This window comes from Colossoma macropomum, unplaced genomic scaffold (genome assembly GCF_904425465.1).
Source record: "Colossoma macropomum unplaced genomic scaffold, Colossoma_macropomum, whole genome shotgun sequence".
Classification (NCBI taxonomy): Eukaryota; Metazoa; Chordata; class Actinopteri; order Characiformes; family Serrasalmidae; genus Colossoma; species Colossoma macropomum.
In genome coordinates this window covers 63,350,787-63,366,958 of record NW_023494792.1, presented here as the reverse complement: position 1 = coordinate 63,366,958, position 16,172 = coordinate 63,350,787, and the positions used below count along the sequence as shown (strand labels likewise).

At 45.2% G+C, this 16,172-nt stretch overlaps 1 protein-coding gene across 1 annotated transcript in view; it reads left to right on the top strand.

Moving 5' to 3' along the window:
• Window positions 1-15,249, top strand: part of LOC118811400 (protein bicaudal D homolog 1-like) — a 40,529-nt gene extending 25,280 nt beyond the window's left edge. Inside the window, exons 4-7 of the mRNA XM_036575572.1 lie at window positions 2,219-2,692; window positions 6,660-7,796; window positions 13,539-13,690; window positions 14,414-15,249. Coding sequence (XP_036431465.1) covers window positions 2,219-2,692; window positions 6,660-7,796; window positions 13,539-13,690; window positions 14,414-15,191 — 2,541 coding nt within the window. The 3' untranslated portion in view covers window positions 15,192-15,249. The remainder of the gene's footprint in view (window positions 1-2,218; window positions 2,693-6,659; window positions 7,797-13,538; window positions 13,691-14,413) is intronic.
• The last annotated feature ends 923 nt before the right edge of the window (window positions 15,250-16,172 follow it).

The window sequence follows — 16,172 nt, the reverse complement described above, 5'->3', positions numbered from 1 at the left end:
AGGTGAGTTATCACTTTTATAAACTGCAGTACAGTACAATTTGATAAAGTATACCAATAAACAATGAATAATGTAATTAATAGTTAATAATAATCCAAATTAATAGTTCTTCTGCCAAGCAGTGTTGATTGTTAGCGATAGTTTATGGTTCCCAAGCAACATTTAACCCTCACGTTATCTTTGGGGTCAGTTTGACCCCCTTCAATGTTTAACGTCTCTAAATAAATGATTGACATTTTTTTGCTTCATATTTAATGACATTTCCTCATTTGATGGGGTCAAATGGGTGAAGGTTAAATTAACACAGTTTTCAGTGTCCTGTACACATTTTGTGTGCATCGGTGTTCTTTGGGGTCAGTTTGAGCCCAGGATGTTTTAGCTGCCTATAACATGAGAAATATCAGCATTTTACACACATTTCTTTTGGTGGTTTTGGATGATATTGAGGTCAGTATAACATACAATTTTATAATCTTCATAAAACTTTCCTCTGCTCTAGGGTCCTGACCTGACCACACCTGTAGCACACCTAACCTAACATAACCACACCTGTAGCACACCTAACCTAACATAACCACACCTGTAACACACCTACCCTAATATAACCACACCTGTAGCACACCTAACCTAACATAACCACACCTGTAGCACACCTAACCTAACATAACCACACCTGTAACACAGCTAACCTAACCACACCTGTAACACACCTAATCTAACATAACCACACCTGTAACACACCTAACCTAACCTAACCACACCTGTAACACACCTAACCTAACATAGCCACACCTGTAACATACCTAACCTAACATAACCACACCTGTAACACACCTAACCTAACGTAACCACACCTGTAGCACACCTAACCTAACGTAACCACACCTGTAGCACACCTAACCTAACATAACCACACCTGTAACACGCCTAACCTAACCACACCTGTAACACACCTAACCTAACATAACCACACCTGTAACATACCTAACCTAACATAATCACACCTGTAACACACCTAACCTAACCTAACCACACCTGTAACACACCTAACCTAACATAACCACACCTGTAACACACCTAACCTAACATAACCACACCTGTAACACACCTAACCTAACCACACCTGTAACACACCTAACCTAACCTAACCACACCTGTAACACACCTAACCTAACATAACCACACCTGTAACATACCTAACCTAACGTAACCACACCTGTAACACACCTAACCTAACATAACCCCACCCGAAACACACCTAACCTAACCACACCTGTAACATACCTAACCTAACCTAACCACACCTGTAACACACCTAACCTAACTTAACCACACCTGTAGTAGTGCGAGAGTTCACACCACATGGGGGCGGAGAACAGAACTCAGTTTGGGGGCAGTTGTGGGCTGAAGGTTAGGGAACCAGCCTTGTGACCGGTACAGCATTTTCCAAAGTGAGAACATCTTTTCTGATTGGTTGTCACCCTCCGGGTTCCCTGAGCCGACAGTACGTGACTGAAGTGCCGTTGAGCAAGGCATCCAACCCCCAGCAGCTCCCTGGGTGCTGTGGATAGGGCTGCCCACTGCTCCGGGCAAGTGTGCTCACTGCCCCCTAGTGTGTGTGTTCACTAGTGTGTATGTGGTGTTTCACTGCACAGATGAGTCAAATGCGGAGGTGAAATTTCCCCGTAGTGGGATACGGCTAATAAGGTTCACTTAATCTTAATCTTAATTCCCATCAGAACTTTAATAGGTTTAAATTGCTGGGGTCAAATTGACCCCAAGGATAAAAGATGTTAGTAAATTTGACGATAACAGGAGGTTAAATAACCTGGTGTATTACTATAGGACTCAGTTGATGTGAGCAGCACTCAAAAGAGTATTTTACTGTGACTCTGAATGTGATTCAGCCAGACACTCAAAACTATCCATCTCACAAAATGCTAGGGATACACAGTGGTATTGAAAATGTATCAGTATTGGCACACATTAAATGGATCTTCACATTTGGCTGATATTTCAGACTAATTCCATGAGAGCAGGACGTATATACAGATTTAGTCTCAATTTCTGCTTTTTATAAATGGTTATGTAATAGGATCATAGGATCGCAGACATGAACATGAAAAAGATCAGCCCACTATTCGTGTTGAAATTTTTGTATAGATCTGAATTAGAACTGAATTAACCCGAACCTGTGTGGGCTGTTTCTCCCATAAAGGTGGAGTACGAAGGCCTGAAACATGAGATCAAGGTGCTGGAGGAGGAGACAGCTTTGCTGAACAGCCAGTTGGAGGACGCGCTGCGCCTGAAGGACATCTCGGAGAGCCAGCTGGAGGAGGCTCTGGACGCTCTGAAGAGCGAGCGCGAGCTGAAGAACAGCCTCCGTAAAGAGCTGGCCCAGCATCTCACCGTGTGCGATGGAGCCTTCGCTTCGGCCAGTGCCCACCTGCTGGCCCTCAGCTCGGCGCCCCCCAGTGGCAGTGCCACCCCCACCGCTGCCAGCTCTCCGGGCAGCGAGGACGGTGGCAAATGCAACGGGCTACTGCTGCAGGGCGCAGCCGGCGCGGCACTGACCCGACTCAACGGGGAGTTCAGAGCAGCGGGGTCGAAGAAGAGTGAGTCAATGACTCCCGACCTCTTCAGCGAGATGAACCTCACTGAGATCCAAAAACTCAAGCAGCAGCTTCAGCAGGTAACATACTCACACCGAGCCCCTCAGACGGTCTTTAAGAGGGTTTATTTTTTGGGAAATGAAGCTCTGGACCCTCTTATCTGTGTTCACTTAGCAGGTAAAAGCAGCCTGATCTTTTTCTTCAAGTGTGGCACAAGTGTGTGTCTGTGTGGCAGTGTGAACAGCAGAAGCACTGAATCCGACAATTTCAGATTTGAGACACTTTCATATGTGGTACAGAAATCCGATACGTATCCGATCTGTGGCAGTGCGACTCAGTCTGAACAGCCAGATCGGAATTCATGCGACTTTTACGTCAATCCAGCTTAACATTCTTCGTCATTTCACGCTGCTGAGACTCATAAACGTTTAAGCTGTTGTTTCGTATATTATATACAATTATACATTTTTATATACAAAAAATGATAAGGCACGTATCACAACCGCTCCGTGTTCAAAGAGATTTTGAAAGAAACGTCCGAACGCAGCCGTAGGAGAACGAGGCTGCAGCGTCAAAGAACAGTTGAAGTCTGAAAGCTAATTTAAAGAACCCGAGGACACGAACCAAATAAGTGACCGCGCCCTTTTTATGGTAAGCTGAACACATTCTGTGTGATGAGCTCAGCTGTCAGTCAGTAAAGCTTCATGATGGCTCCTGTGATGCTGGTAGCCTAAAGCTACGTTCACATTACCAGGTTGAAGTGGCACAAATCTGATTTTTTACCCCAGTGTGACTCAGATCTGATGTTTTCAGAGCTGTGTGGACACAAATCTGATCTTTTTCAAATCCGACCTGAGACACATTGTGGTCCTAGATCAGATACGTATCTGATTCGTGGCTGTGCGACCTTAGTGAGAAGCTCAGATCAGAACCCGTGTGTTTTTCCATTGCTCGCTCCATCATTCAGCGTTACCATGGCAGCAGCACCAAACAGAAGTTAAAGCCTGTAAACGGTGGAAAAGCAGCTCATCTCACCTTTTTCTCCTTCGTCTCGCTCTAATAATGAAGCTGAGAGCTGATCAGAGTTAATGATCTTCTCAGCGAAGCTCGTTCTGCTCGTTAGTTTGTGCTGATGATGAACGTGATTCATTCACGTGACGTTACTGAGTAGGATGAGCTCATGAGGGTCATTTCAGGACGCCGGTTCGTCACATTAATGACCGATTAATAAGTTTCTTACCTAAACTAGTGAGAACTATCATGTCAGAGAGATCAGATCTGAGAAAAACATCAGATTTTAGCAAGAAGACTTGTAATGTGAACATAGCCTTACATGTGGTACTGAAGTCTCATACATATCTGAAGCTCATTCTGAACAGACAGATCAAAATTCTGGCGACTCTTACCTCATTCATCGTGATTTTGTGATGCCAAGAAGGAAAGATGGATGGCAACAGCGAGGGAGGATTTCAGTGGTGGGACTGTGAGATAACAGACCTCATAAACATTTCAATACAAACAAAATTAGATAACGTTTATCCAAACCGCTCCAGATTCAAAGGGATTTAGAAAGGAATGGCCGAACGCAGCTGTAAGAGAACGAGGCTGCAGCGTCAGAAGAGTTCAAAGCAAAGTTTAAAGAAACTGAGGACACAAACCAAAGAAGTGGCTGTGGCTGAATAACAAGCTCGGACGCATTCTGGGTGATGAGCCCGGCCGTCAGCTGTTGGAACTTCTTTTTAGCTCCTGCGATGCTGGAGAAGATGAAACTGAAACTTTCACTGATATTGACCCTCTGTGGTCTGAGGTCATTTTCTGGATTTGTTCACATATGTTTCATATCTAAATGCTCCGTTATCTTCATCACTACTTTCCAAAACCGCTGCAGCAGCTTCAGCAGCTGTAAACTCTCTGCACGCCGTTTCACATGAGTCTCCGATGTGGACTGAATGAAGAATGAAGGGTTTCCGGCGTGATGGTCAGTCCTTGGTGATTTCCTGAGTGTCCATTGGTCAGTTTCACACAGAATGTAGACGGACACACCAATCCACCAGTTCCACACGGTGAGAGGCAGATGACGTGTATCTCAGCCCCTCTTCATAGGCTCATAACTCCGGATGTGAGTCTCGTATGATCTCGAGATACGATGGAATGGAAAGGGCGACTCTACAGATTCAGGGAGTGTTTGAACTGGATTTCTGTGCTGAATCATCACAAACATACAGACACAGATACAGACACAGAGAATTTGATGAGCGGTTGTGTCTCTTACTGTTGACTCCATTTTGATTGTTTATTGGGCTGCATTTACCTGCTGTGTGAACGTAGCCTTTGTGTCTTTGTATTAGGCTGGAGTAAATGCATTGCGTTGCTAATAACAGTGAGGGAGGGACAAACACTGCTGCACTGGGTTTTGGGCATTGGATCTGTTTATAGTTGGATGCTGCAGTGAAACTGGAGCCATAAAATACGCACTCCCATACATACAGACTAATGGGTCACGCTACGAGACTATTTATAACCTCCCGGACACAAGAGATCAATGACTGCTGTCTCTAGTTCGCAGTCTTTCTCATACGCGTGGTGGATTCTGTGAATATCCAGCCTAAAGTAATTAATAATACAGGTATATAAGCACAAACCCAAATCCAGGAGGTTACATTTGAAGCAAAACAGAAAGAAGTGATTTATCAAAGTATCTTTTACAGGTGTTTAACTGAAAACCGCACAAAGAAGATATATTTAGTATTTTACCTTATCAACTTTAGATTTTTTAAAATGTACACTAATTCCAGAGGCTGCAACGTGTTCCGAAAAAGACAGCGGAAAGGTAAGTTTGTGGAATGATAAAAAACCCGTTTTAGAACTTTTCACAGGTAAACAGGTGAACACGTAACAGGTGATGCCATCATGATTAAGAGGTAAAAAGTAGCATTCACGAAACGTTCAGTATTTACAGATGCAGTATTTCATTTTTATCTGAATCATCTCTTTTCACTTTCTGCTACTGAAAGGTGAAAAGAGAGCAGTAAATTTCATTTTCGAACACAGTTTCCATCTCAAACAGTATGACATTCTGACACATCAGGGGTGTTATGAAAACAACAAAACTTCTGTCCAAACTTTAATATTTTTTTTTTAATTTATCAATTACGATTTGGCTTCCAAAAATATGAAAACAAAATAATCAAACAAAACAATTATTGTGCCGCATTCTGATTTGCAACAATGCTCTCGTTTTGTCTTGTGTTATAAATCCAGCGCACCCTTTTCCTTTATATCGCTCCTCTTTAAAAGCTAATTTAATCTAATTTTAAAAATGAAATTTATTTTGTCTAATTTATTTTTATTTATTATTTTAATATATGTTTAGCAGTTTTCAGGAGGTTGTGAAAGTGCATTACCACGTAGATGATCTTATTTATTTTGATTTTATTTATTTTGATTTTATTTATTATATTCATATTATTTTTAAATGCATAAATATGTGTATCATATATTATTTATTTATCTTTTTTATGTTTATTTTTGCTGTTTGTTTTTTAGCCAAATTAAATTTAAAGTTCAATAAATGCATGATTTTTCCAAAGTTGATGAGTAATCATGTTAACTAATCATGTTTTCAGTATCATGCAAAATGATCGTGAGTATGATTTTTGCCATAATTTAGCAGCCCTAGGCACTATAACACCTTTAGAGGGCAGCAGTGAGTAATGTGTGTTTATTTGAGCTGTTTCCGTCTTCTGATGTCAGTTGGGAGCTACTAAGCATTGACTGTGCACAAAATAGCTAAATCAGCCAGTTTGCCTACTGTAAGGTTGCACTTTCATAGTTGCATACAGTAATTAAAATGGTTTATAAGGAAGTTAATCTAAAATTTCATGATTGCCACAGGCCTGAGAAGTGCTATGAAAATCTGTGCCCATGTGGATCGTAATTAGTAGTTGCACATGAAAAACAAGGCAACTAAAGTGTGTCATCTTGACATAAAATGACTGTAAACAAACTTGGCTGATGTCAGGATGCGCTGCATGTTCTGCTTTGCAGGTGGAGCAGGAGAAAGTGTCTGCGCAGACCAGCCTGCAGGAGTGCCAGACGCAGCTGCGGCACGCACAAAGCGCCCTGACAGAACAGCACGAGAGAGCATGGCGGCTCCAAGAGCGCGTCCGCACCCTCCGCCGGCAGGGCGGCGCCTCGGAGGCCAACAGCGGGGAGGAGGAGCCGGAGATGAAGAGCCCCTCATGGGTGTCCAACAGCCTGCAGGGTTTGGGTGTGGAGCTGCTGCAATGCAAGTACAGGCTGGCGGTGACGGAGGTGGTTGGCCTGAAAGCGGAGCTGAAGGAGCTGCAGGAGAGGCACAAGGAGTGCATGGAGGGGGCGACACGGGTGGAGGAGCGAGCTCAGGGCCAGCTGCGGGCTCTGGAGGCCCAGGTGGCTCGTCTGGAGCGCAGCTGCAGGGAGGCGAGGGACAAGGCGGTGAGACTGGAGCGAGAGCTGCAGGCGGCGAACAGCGCTGTCTCAGAGAACCACAGCGCGTTGGCCACGGCCCAGGAGGAGCTGGCCACCTTCAGCGAGGAGCTGGCGCAGCTCTACCACCACGTCTGCTTGTGCAACAACGAGACGCCCAACCGCGTCATGCTGGACTACTACCGGCAGGGCCGCGCTCCGCTGCGTGCTCCCCCCGCTGGCCTGAAGGCGCAGGAAGAGCACCGGGTCCTGCTGACGCCACGGCTAGCACGCCGCCTGGCCTCCATCAACGCTGCCACGTCAGCCTCCACGCCGAGCGACTCTCGAAGCCCCTCAGAGTCGCCTTCCAAAGAGCCCCTCAATGCGGAGGACAGCCCGGTCCGCACGCCGCTGGGCTCCCCTGCCATCAGTGCCTCGTCGTCGTCCTCTTCCTCGTCTCCAGCGCCCGAGTCGTCCACGGGCTCCGAGCCCCGGCGGGAGCCCTCGAACATCCACCACCTCAACGCCATCATCCGGGACCAGATCAAGCACCTGCAGAAGGCTGTGGACCGCTCGCTGCAGCTTTCTCGCCAGAGGGCAGCCGCCCAGGAACTGGCACCTATGCTCGACAAGGACAAAGAGGCCTGCATGGAGGAGATCCTCAAGCTCAAATCCCTGCTGAGCACCAAGAGGGAGCAGATCGCCACCCTGCGCCTCGTCCTCAAAGCCAACAAACAGGTCGGTGATTTTCACCAGCTGGCTGAGGAAAACAGCCAGTCAAGTTACCTTTATTTATATAGCACATTCAAAAGACAACAAGTGTGCAACAAAGTGCTGCACAGTAAAACCAGCCAAAATAACCACCAATGGCCACTCAGCACAAGGAATTCAAAGAGGAAAATAACAAGCAGATAAAAATTCATTACAAACACAAAATAGCTGAGCTGCTGACAGAACAAACCGAGACAGATGACTGAATACAGTCTCTAAAAGGACTCGGACGTCTGAGAGAATAAATCGGTTTTTAAATTTGACTTACAAATGCCTATTGTGGGGGTTCCTTTATGAAAATTTTGAGAGTTCAGGAGTCGTTTGCATGGTTTGTAGCATAATAACTGTCATTATTATGTTACATTTAAGACAAAACCTTTCATCAGTTTTCATTTTATCACTATCTGGCCACCTTTTTTATTACAGTGTAGCGTATAAATAATAAATAAGAGATAAGAGGAACAAAATAAGATGAAAATGCACAGATATTTGAGAAAGTTATGTTCACAAAGGCAAAGGTGTGTGTGTGTGTTTGTGTGTGTGTGTGTGTGTGTGTGGGTGTGTGTGTGGGTGTGTGTGTGTGTGTGTGTGTGTGTGTGGGTGTGTGTGTGGGTGTGTGTGTGTGGGTGTGTGTGTGAGTGTGTGTGTGTGGGTGTGTGTGGGTGTGTGTGTTTGTGTGTGTGGGTGTGTGTGTGTGTGTGTGTGTGGGTGTGTGTGGGTGTGTGTGTTTGTGTGTGGGTGTGTGTGGGTGGGTGTGTTTGTGTGTGTGGGTGTGTGTGTGTGTGTTTGTGTTTGTGTGTGTGTGTGTGTGTGTGGGTGTGTGTGTGTGTGTGTGTGTGGGTGTGTAGCTGGAGAAACTTAGAGTTTAAGGTGGGGTGATCTGCATCATATAACTCCCCAGACAGCACATTTGACACGGCCCAATCTGGGCCACATCCGGCATTTACTTGCGGCCCACATGCTGGAACGATGGCCCAGGAGAGACCCAGATGAGGTTACCAAAACCCACCCTGTTTACTGCCATTAGAGGGCCGTATTTCAGCCCCTTTTAAACCAGCACTGCCAGAACTGACCCACCACTCAGAACCACCAGCACAAAAAACAGACCGTTACAACAGCTGCCCTGCTGGGTGGGACTTCCAGTGTCACACAGTGCCAGCAGGCTTAGGGAATGGAGGTTGGCAGGGCTTCACCCTCTTTGACTACCAGCTGCAGACGGCTGTGATGTTGATGTGATTTGAACTCGTGCCCTCCTGATGATGGAGTGAATGTTTAGCCTACTGCACCACTCTGATACTCCTGTTTATGCGCCTGCCTTTCCAAAATAAGCCAACATGTCTAAAATGTTCACTAAGATTTGATTTCATTTAAAGTAACGCAGCTGTCTTAAAAGTTAAGGTCGAACGTCAGATCAGTTTTATTATCTGATGTTCAGTTAGCACAAAATTTTAAGCAGCCACAAATCGTATTAAACTGCAAACTAGGATATGTAGTCGCGTTCCTAGTACTGAGACTGTGTTGGATCAGGGGTCACAACCCAAATGATAGGAAGAGCCATTTTGTCCTTTCAACAAAAAATCAACCTTGGGATCAACGTTGGGAGCCACAACATTTTATGTCTATTTTATTGAAGTAATGTTTCACCATCTTGGCTGTAAATCTCAGTATGTGCTGATGTACTAGTATAGGCCAAAAACCACAATATAAATGAAAACACAGACTTACTTTGCTCTGCTTTAAGCTTCAGCTCAGCTATAGCTGCTTTTCTCACATCTCTGGCAGGAAACTTTTCTTCAAAAGTAAAACAGTTTCTTGCAAAATGTCTGTCATTGTTTAACTTTCTACGAGGCTGAAGTTGCTTCTCATTCGCCAGCTTCTTGTTCAAATCTTCCCGTTCCACTTTAAGTGGTGCCTGAGGCGCTGCAACATTTAAGGTGGAACGTGAAAAATCCGAACCAACCGGCGAACAAGAAGTTGACTTCAGCTTCACGACTTTTCAGTGTTTGTCAGTTTCTCGCTGCAGATTAAACGTATCGGGAAACCAGCTGGAGTGATTATAAACACAAATAAGTCCATTCGTCTCCAAATTATCGATGTCCACATATCCAGAGTTCCAACAGCAAGGGGGGCTACACTGACCACTAGAGTCACTTTGCTAGCCCTAAAAGAGTCCTTAGCCGTAGGGAAAGTCTCACTCCACAACTACGGTGCGTCACACAGGCGTCCGGCCCGGGACACCTTAAAGGCTGAAAATGTTCTTAGCCGTGAAGGGTTAGCATTTTCCTGCACCCAAACACCACCAGCCCAGGCAGCCATGTAGCTGCAATATACTGTTGCATAGGCAGTCGGCCCAAGAGCCTCACAGCCATGGTGTAGCGCTGCTCGCACAGCCGGACACTACCAGTCCAGGCAGCCCCACAGCTGCAGTGTAGCGTCATCCAAGCAGTTGGCCCAAGCAGCCACATAGCTGCGATGTAGCATCGATCAGGTCCCGGTCCAGGCAGCCTCGTAGCCACAAGACAGCATCACCCAAGCGGCCAGTCCAGGCCTCATCACAGCTGAGCTGCAGCACTACCCAAAAGGCCTGGGCAAGAAGCCACCAAGCCGCGGTTGGAAGATCGCTCTTGGCCGCTATCTTGGTGGAATGATGGCAAACTCCTCAGCCAGCAGGGAAACATCAAAGCATACACACAAACAATACAAAACAAAACAAACAAAAAAAGGTGTCAAGCAGCAGCCATATTGTGCCAGCATATGCACACACACACGTACGCACACGTCTCAGTAACCTGTCTTTTCTTTGCCTTTTCGTTAGCCACCAGCTAGGCCAGATTGCTGTCTGCGTTGCTATGGCGACCAGCGGTCTGCGCTGATCTTCAGGGTTAAAGGGTGAAATAGCAGTTATACATTAATTCCAGAGTTTAAGACCATTTTTTGTTGGAATATATTAGATATATTAACTACATTTAAGATGTTTTCACTTGCTATAATTTTTTGCAGTGAAAATGATGAGAGAAATTACTTGATAAAATCACTTAAAACAAGTAAAAATGTCTAGAAGTAACTTATAATATTCTTCTAACAATCTCAACTTGAGAAATAGTAGATATATAGACTATATTTAAGATAATTCTGCTTGATTTACTTGTTTTTTTGCAGTGTTCTCCTTTTTACTGGTACCAGTCAGGAGTCTCACAGCTGCGTTTTGGTCAGCTGTAGGCGTCAAGCTCGACTGACAGAATCCCAATACAGCGAGCTGCAATAATCGATACGTGAGGAAATAAAAGCATGAATAACTTTCCAGGTTTCTTCACCCTCTGAGTCATTTTCTGGATGTGTTCATCTCTTCTTAAACTCTCCTTTAAAGGCTCTTCATATATCATGATCCTCATATGTTTCATATCTAAATGCTCCGTTATCTTCATCACTACTTTCCAAAACCGCTGCAGCAGCTTCAGCAGCTGTAAACTCTCTGCACGCCGTTTCACACGAGTCTCCGATGTGGACTGAATGAAGAATGAAGGGTTTCCGGCGTGATGGTCAGTCCTTGGTGATTTCCTGAGTGTCCATTGGTCAGTTTCACACAGAATGTAGACGGACACACCAATCCACCAGTTCCACACGGTGAGAGGCAGATGACGTGTATCTCAGCCCCTCTTCATAGGCTCATAACTCCGGATGTGAGTGTCGTATGATCTCGTGATAAGATGGAATGGAAAGGGCGACTCTACAGATTCAGGAAGTGTCTGAACTGGATTTCTAAAATGGATCATCAAAGAGACACAAACAGATACAGAAACATTTTGTTTGTTAAGTGCTTGTTATTGTCCTCTTCAAATGGCAGCCGTGTTTTTCCTTCTGTTTTTCCTTCTGGAAGTCTCTAAGGTTGCGGATCTGCTCTCCAGGTTCGCTGCAGTGCCCGGTGATGAGTAATGCATTCCGATGTTGAGAAAGGCTTTTATGTGAAGGGCTTTCTCCGTCTTCTTGTCTAGTGCTTTGTGATTAAAAGCGCTCAGTGGCCTCTGCGCTCCCGCAGTGATTAATGGGAGTGGCGATTTATAGATTTGCCCACTGGAGGGGAAAGTGCTGGGCTGCATGGGAACTCAGTGTAATTACGAGCTCCATTAACGTGTGCTACACTGTTTTCAGTTCAGTTCAGTGGAAAGACCAGGATGAGGTTGAGCTGCTCTGTTTCATTCTGTTTAATGTAGCTCAGAATCATGAATCTGGCGTGGTCTTTGGAAAACAGGGGTATTAAACCAAGCAGAGCTTACAAAGTGAAATAATTACACTGCAAAAAAATCTCAGCACTACAACTTAAATGTAGTTAATACATCTAATATTCCTCGTTTTGATTATTCCACCTGTTTCTAGACGGGTTTTAAGCCATTTTATGGGAGAGAGAACTGCGAAAATAGCATATTGTCTACGGAATTATCTTAAAAATAGTCAATATATCTGTTTCTCAAGTTGAGATTGTTGGAAGCTTTTTATATGATTATTTCTAGACATTTTTACAAGTAAAAACATATTAAATATAGTTAAAATGTCTAATATTTCTCATCGTGAGGCTGATGTAAGAATATTGTAAGATCATTTAACTTGATTCTAAAGGTTTTTACTTGTTTTAAGTAATTTTATGTTATGTTAAAGCGTCTTAAACTTTAAACAGATAAAACTGAGAGTTTACTGGGTAACTTAGCAACTGAATCAGGTGATTGGTTTAACATGAAGCTCAGGTATAAAGGTTATAGACACATGTTCACACTGTCTCAGCAACCTGATTGGACAGGATCCCCCAAAATAGCATTATGTGCTACTTGTTTATCAGTGATATTTTTCCAGTACCTTGTAGTCTATAGTTCTGTTAAAAATCATAATAATGTCATAATTTTAATTATCTAGGGTTAGTTTTAAAAGGTGCAGTGTGATTTAGTGGTATCTAGTGGTGAGGTTGCCAATTGCAACCAACTGAATCCCTCTCCCTCACCCCTCCCTTTTTAAGTGTGTAGTACATTTCGTTTTTCTTCCTGTTTTCTCTTCTCTGTCTGTGAGGATTCTCCCTCTCTCACTTCTCTTGTGCTGAATAATAAATCTGATCCTCCTTTCGTCAAAATTTGGGTTCTCAAACTTCTCACAGCACAGAATGGTCAGCAGAACCAGCAGCTCCACTGATTCTTCTTTCTACATCTTCCAGCCGGAGCTACAGCGCCAACTAATTCAAGCTGCTGCTTCAGTGTAAAAGCGTGAAAAGCGCCCTCTAGAGGCAGAGTTTGGTTTGTCTGTTCTGGGCTGCTGTAGAAACATGGTGGCGCAGCATGGCGCCTCTGTTGAAGAGGAGCTGCTGTTGATATGAAGGGTCGTTCTAGTAGAATGAAAACACAGCGATTCAGAGTTACGGCTGATTATACAGTAATGAGAACATGGCTTTGTACTATAGTCCATGTCTGATAATAGATCCCCCAAAATCTCACACACTGAACCTTTAAAGTGAAACACAGCATTTGCTCTTCAATTCTTACAGAATATTATAATATTCCAAATAATGTTTGATAAAACATTCTAAACTGTAAACATTCCTTAGTTGTAGCCCTCAAGAACACAGCAGCTCAATTCCCAGACAGTGAGGTTCTAAAACGAATTTCGTGTTTGTGTAACTGAAGTACGTTTATAAACCGGTGTAAACCTGGTTTCTGCTGCATGTGACAGACTGCAGAAGTGGCCCTGGCCAACCTGAAGAGCAAGTATGAGATGGAGAAGAGCATGGTGACCGAGACCATGATGAAGCTGCGTAATGAGCTGAAGGCTCTGAAAGAGGACGCTGCCACCTTCTCCTCCCTCAGAGCCATGTTCGCCACACGGTAATGTCACAGCATCATGAAGCTCATCAGTGCCAGGTTACAGGTTATGATATCATGAGAGAGAGCGCTCAAAAGTAGCCTTGGAAAGTGTCTCTTTCCTTTATGTACGTCAGTATGTAGTATTTTATGTAGGTCAGTATTTAGATTTTTATGTAGGTCAGTATTTTGTATTTTATGTGGGTCAGTATTTAGTATTGAAAAAGTTTGGGCACCCCTGATTTAAAGATACATTTTTTCTTCTTTATTTTTAATAACCCAAATTATCTGCTAGTAGGATATAATTGTCAGAATGCTTAGTTTGAGTAATTTTTGTATCAGATATTGGTCAATACTCAAGATTTTTATACCGGTATTAGAGAAGAAGTGGTGTTGTGTCAGCGCTGTTTTTTAAAATATCCCAGCGATTTGACACAAAGCTGAATAATGAATTCAGTACAGCAGCAGTAACGTATTTGATGGTGTGCAGCGTCTCGCTCTCTCTCTCTCTCTCTCTCTCTCTCTCTCTCTCTCTCTCTCTCTCTCACATACTCTCTCCCTCTCCCTCTCTCTCTCTCACTCTCTCTCACTCTCTCCCTCTCCCTTTCTCTCTCTCTCTCTCTCTCTCTCTCTCACACTCTCTCTCTCTCTCTCTCTCTCTCTCTCTCACTCTCTCTCACACTCTCTCCCTCTCCCTTCCTCCCTCTCTCTCTCTCTCTCTCTCTCTCTCTCTCTCTCTGCCTCCAGGTGTGACGAGTACGTCACTCAGCTGGACGAGATGCAGAGGCAGCTGGCGGCGGCCGAGGACGAGAAGAAGACCCTGAACTCGCTGCTGCGCATGGCCATCCAGCAGAAACTGGCCCTGACTCAGCGCCTGGAGGACCTGGAGTTTGACCACGAGCAGTCGCACCGCCCTCGCAGCGGCAAGACGTCCAGACTGAGGACCGCCACTCCCAAAGTAAGTGGAACAGAAACCTCGTCCCTCACCAACACTCCGTCCACAGTAGACGAGGTGCTGGCTGCGGCTTCCGCCGTCACGTCTCCCACGGAGCCCGCCCGCGCCCTCCTCAGCCCCTCGCTCCCGTCCGACCCGGGCAGCCCCCCCTTGCTGGAGGCCCCTTCCTCCCCTGCGTCCTCCTTATCCGCCTCATCCTCCTGGACTCCCCCGGCCGTGCCTTACCGCGCCGGCCACTGTCACTGGACGGTGGGGATGCGGGCATACGTGGTGGAGCCGCACTCCTTCGGTGTGGACTACACTCAGCTGTCCCGCGCCACCAGCCTGGCCCGCCGCTACGTAAGCGAGCCGCACTGCTCCTCCGGCTCCGCCCCTTCCTCGCCCTATCGTTCGCCCGTCCTGGGCACCCACCGCTCCGTCTGGAGCTCGCCCAGAACTCGCCCACTCCCCAGCGTCCTGACGCGCTCCACCCACTCCACCCACTCCACCAGATACACCTCCCCGTCCCCATCCACGTCCTACAGCTCGCTGTACACCAGAAACTACAGCTCCCAGCACCACCGCTACTGACCGGCCTGGCAGGGTGGCGCAGAGAGGAGGACAGACTGGTTTCCTGCTTTTCTTTCGTAGTTCCTGGTGCACTTGACACGTTTGTTGACTGTTTTCCGCTCAGGGATCTTTTTTGTGGAGCACAAGTGGCCCTGCCTTCCTCTAAGATACTGCAGATCAGCTCTCAGGACTGTGTTCTCTGTCTCTCACCTCTCATGCTCTGTTCATTCTGAGGAGAACGTAGGTGTATGTGGAACTTTCGGTACCTGGAGGGTCTTTTTTTAAAGGGGAATTCCTACATAAGTATATCATTAAGGCGTAAACAAAGTCATTGAGAGTGGGAGTGATAGTAACCAGACGTCATCCTCTAAAAGCTAAAGCTGTACTTATGTAATATATTCATGGCGGAGATGTTGTGAGACAAAATAGGCCCCAAAGAAAACTTATTATTTCAGATTTTCCACTATTTTCCATCATCAACATTCCATATAAACTCAGAAGACTCGTGTAGGTTCACTGGTGGTTCTGGATAGTAAATAAAATGTCTATATCTGTGTTGTAGTCATGGCGACCCCTGGTTCCTATCACCACCACTGTAAAGACATCTGAACCATTTCACACCAAACCACTCTGAATCTCTCTGTTTACATTTCACACACTTAATTATGCAGAAATTTTGAAAAATGGGTGGAATTCCCCTGTAAATGGACCTTACTTTAGCTGAGTTGGTTTTAGGCACTTTGTAAAAAACAACACAATTCACAGGTTTGAAGTGTTGAATGCGTAAATATGCACTGCAGAATCCCTCGCTGTAACAGCCGTCTGAGCTTTTTTACTGCTGTCGCTTGCGTAGCGCTTCTTTTACGATTGTGAATAGTGAGCGAGGCCTTTCTGTCAGCTAACCTCTCTTCACTTCTGTCTAAGCAAAACTGCATCCAGTTTTGTTTCGTAGGGCCGTCAGTACGTACTGTTTTACCGATATATCCTCTGCAGCTCATGTTT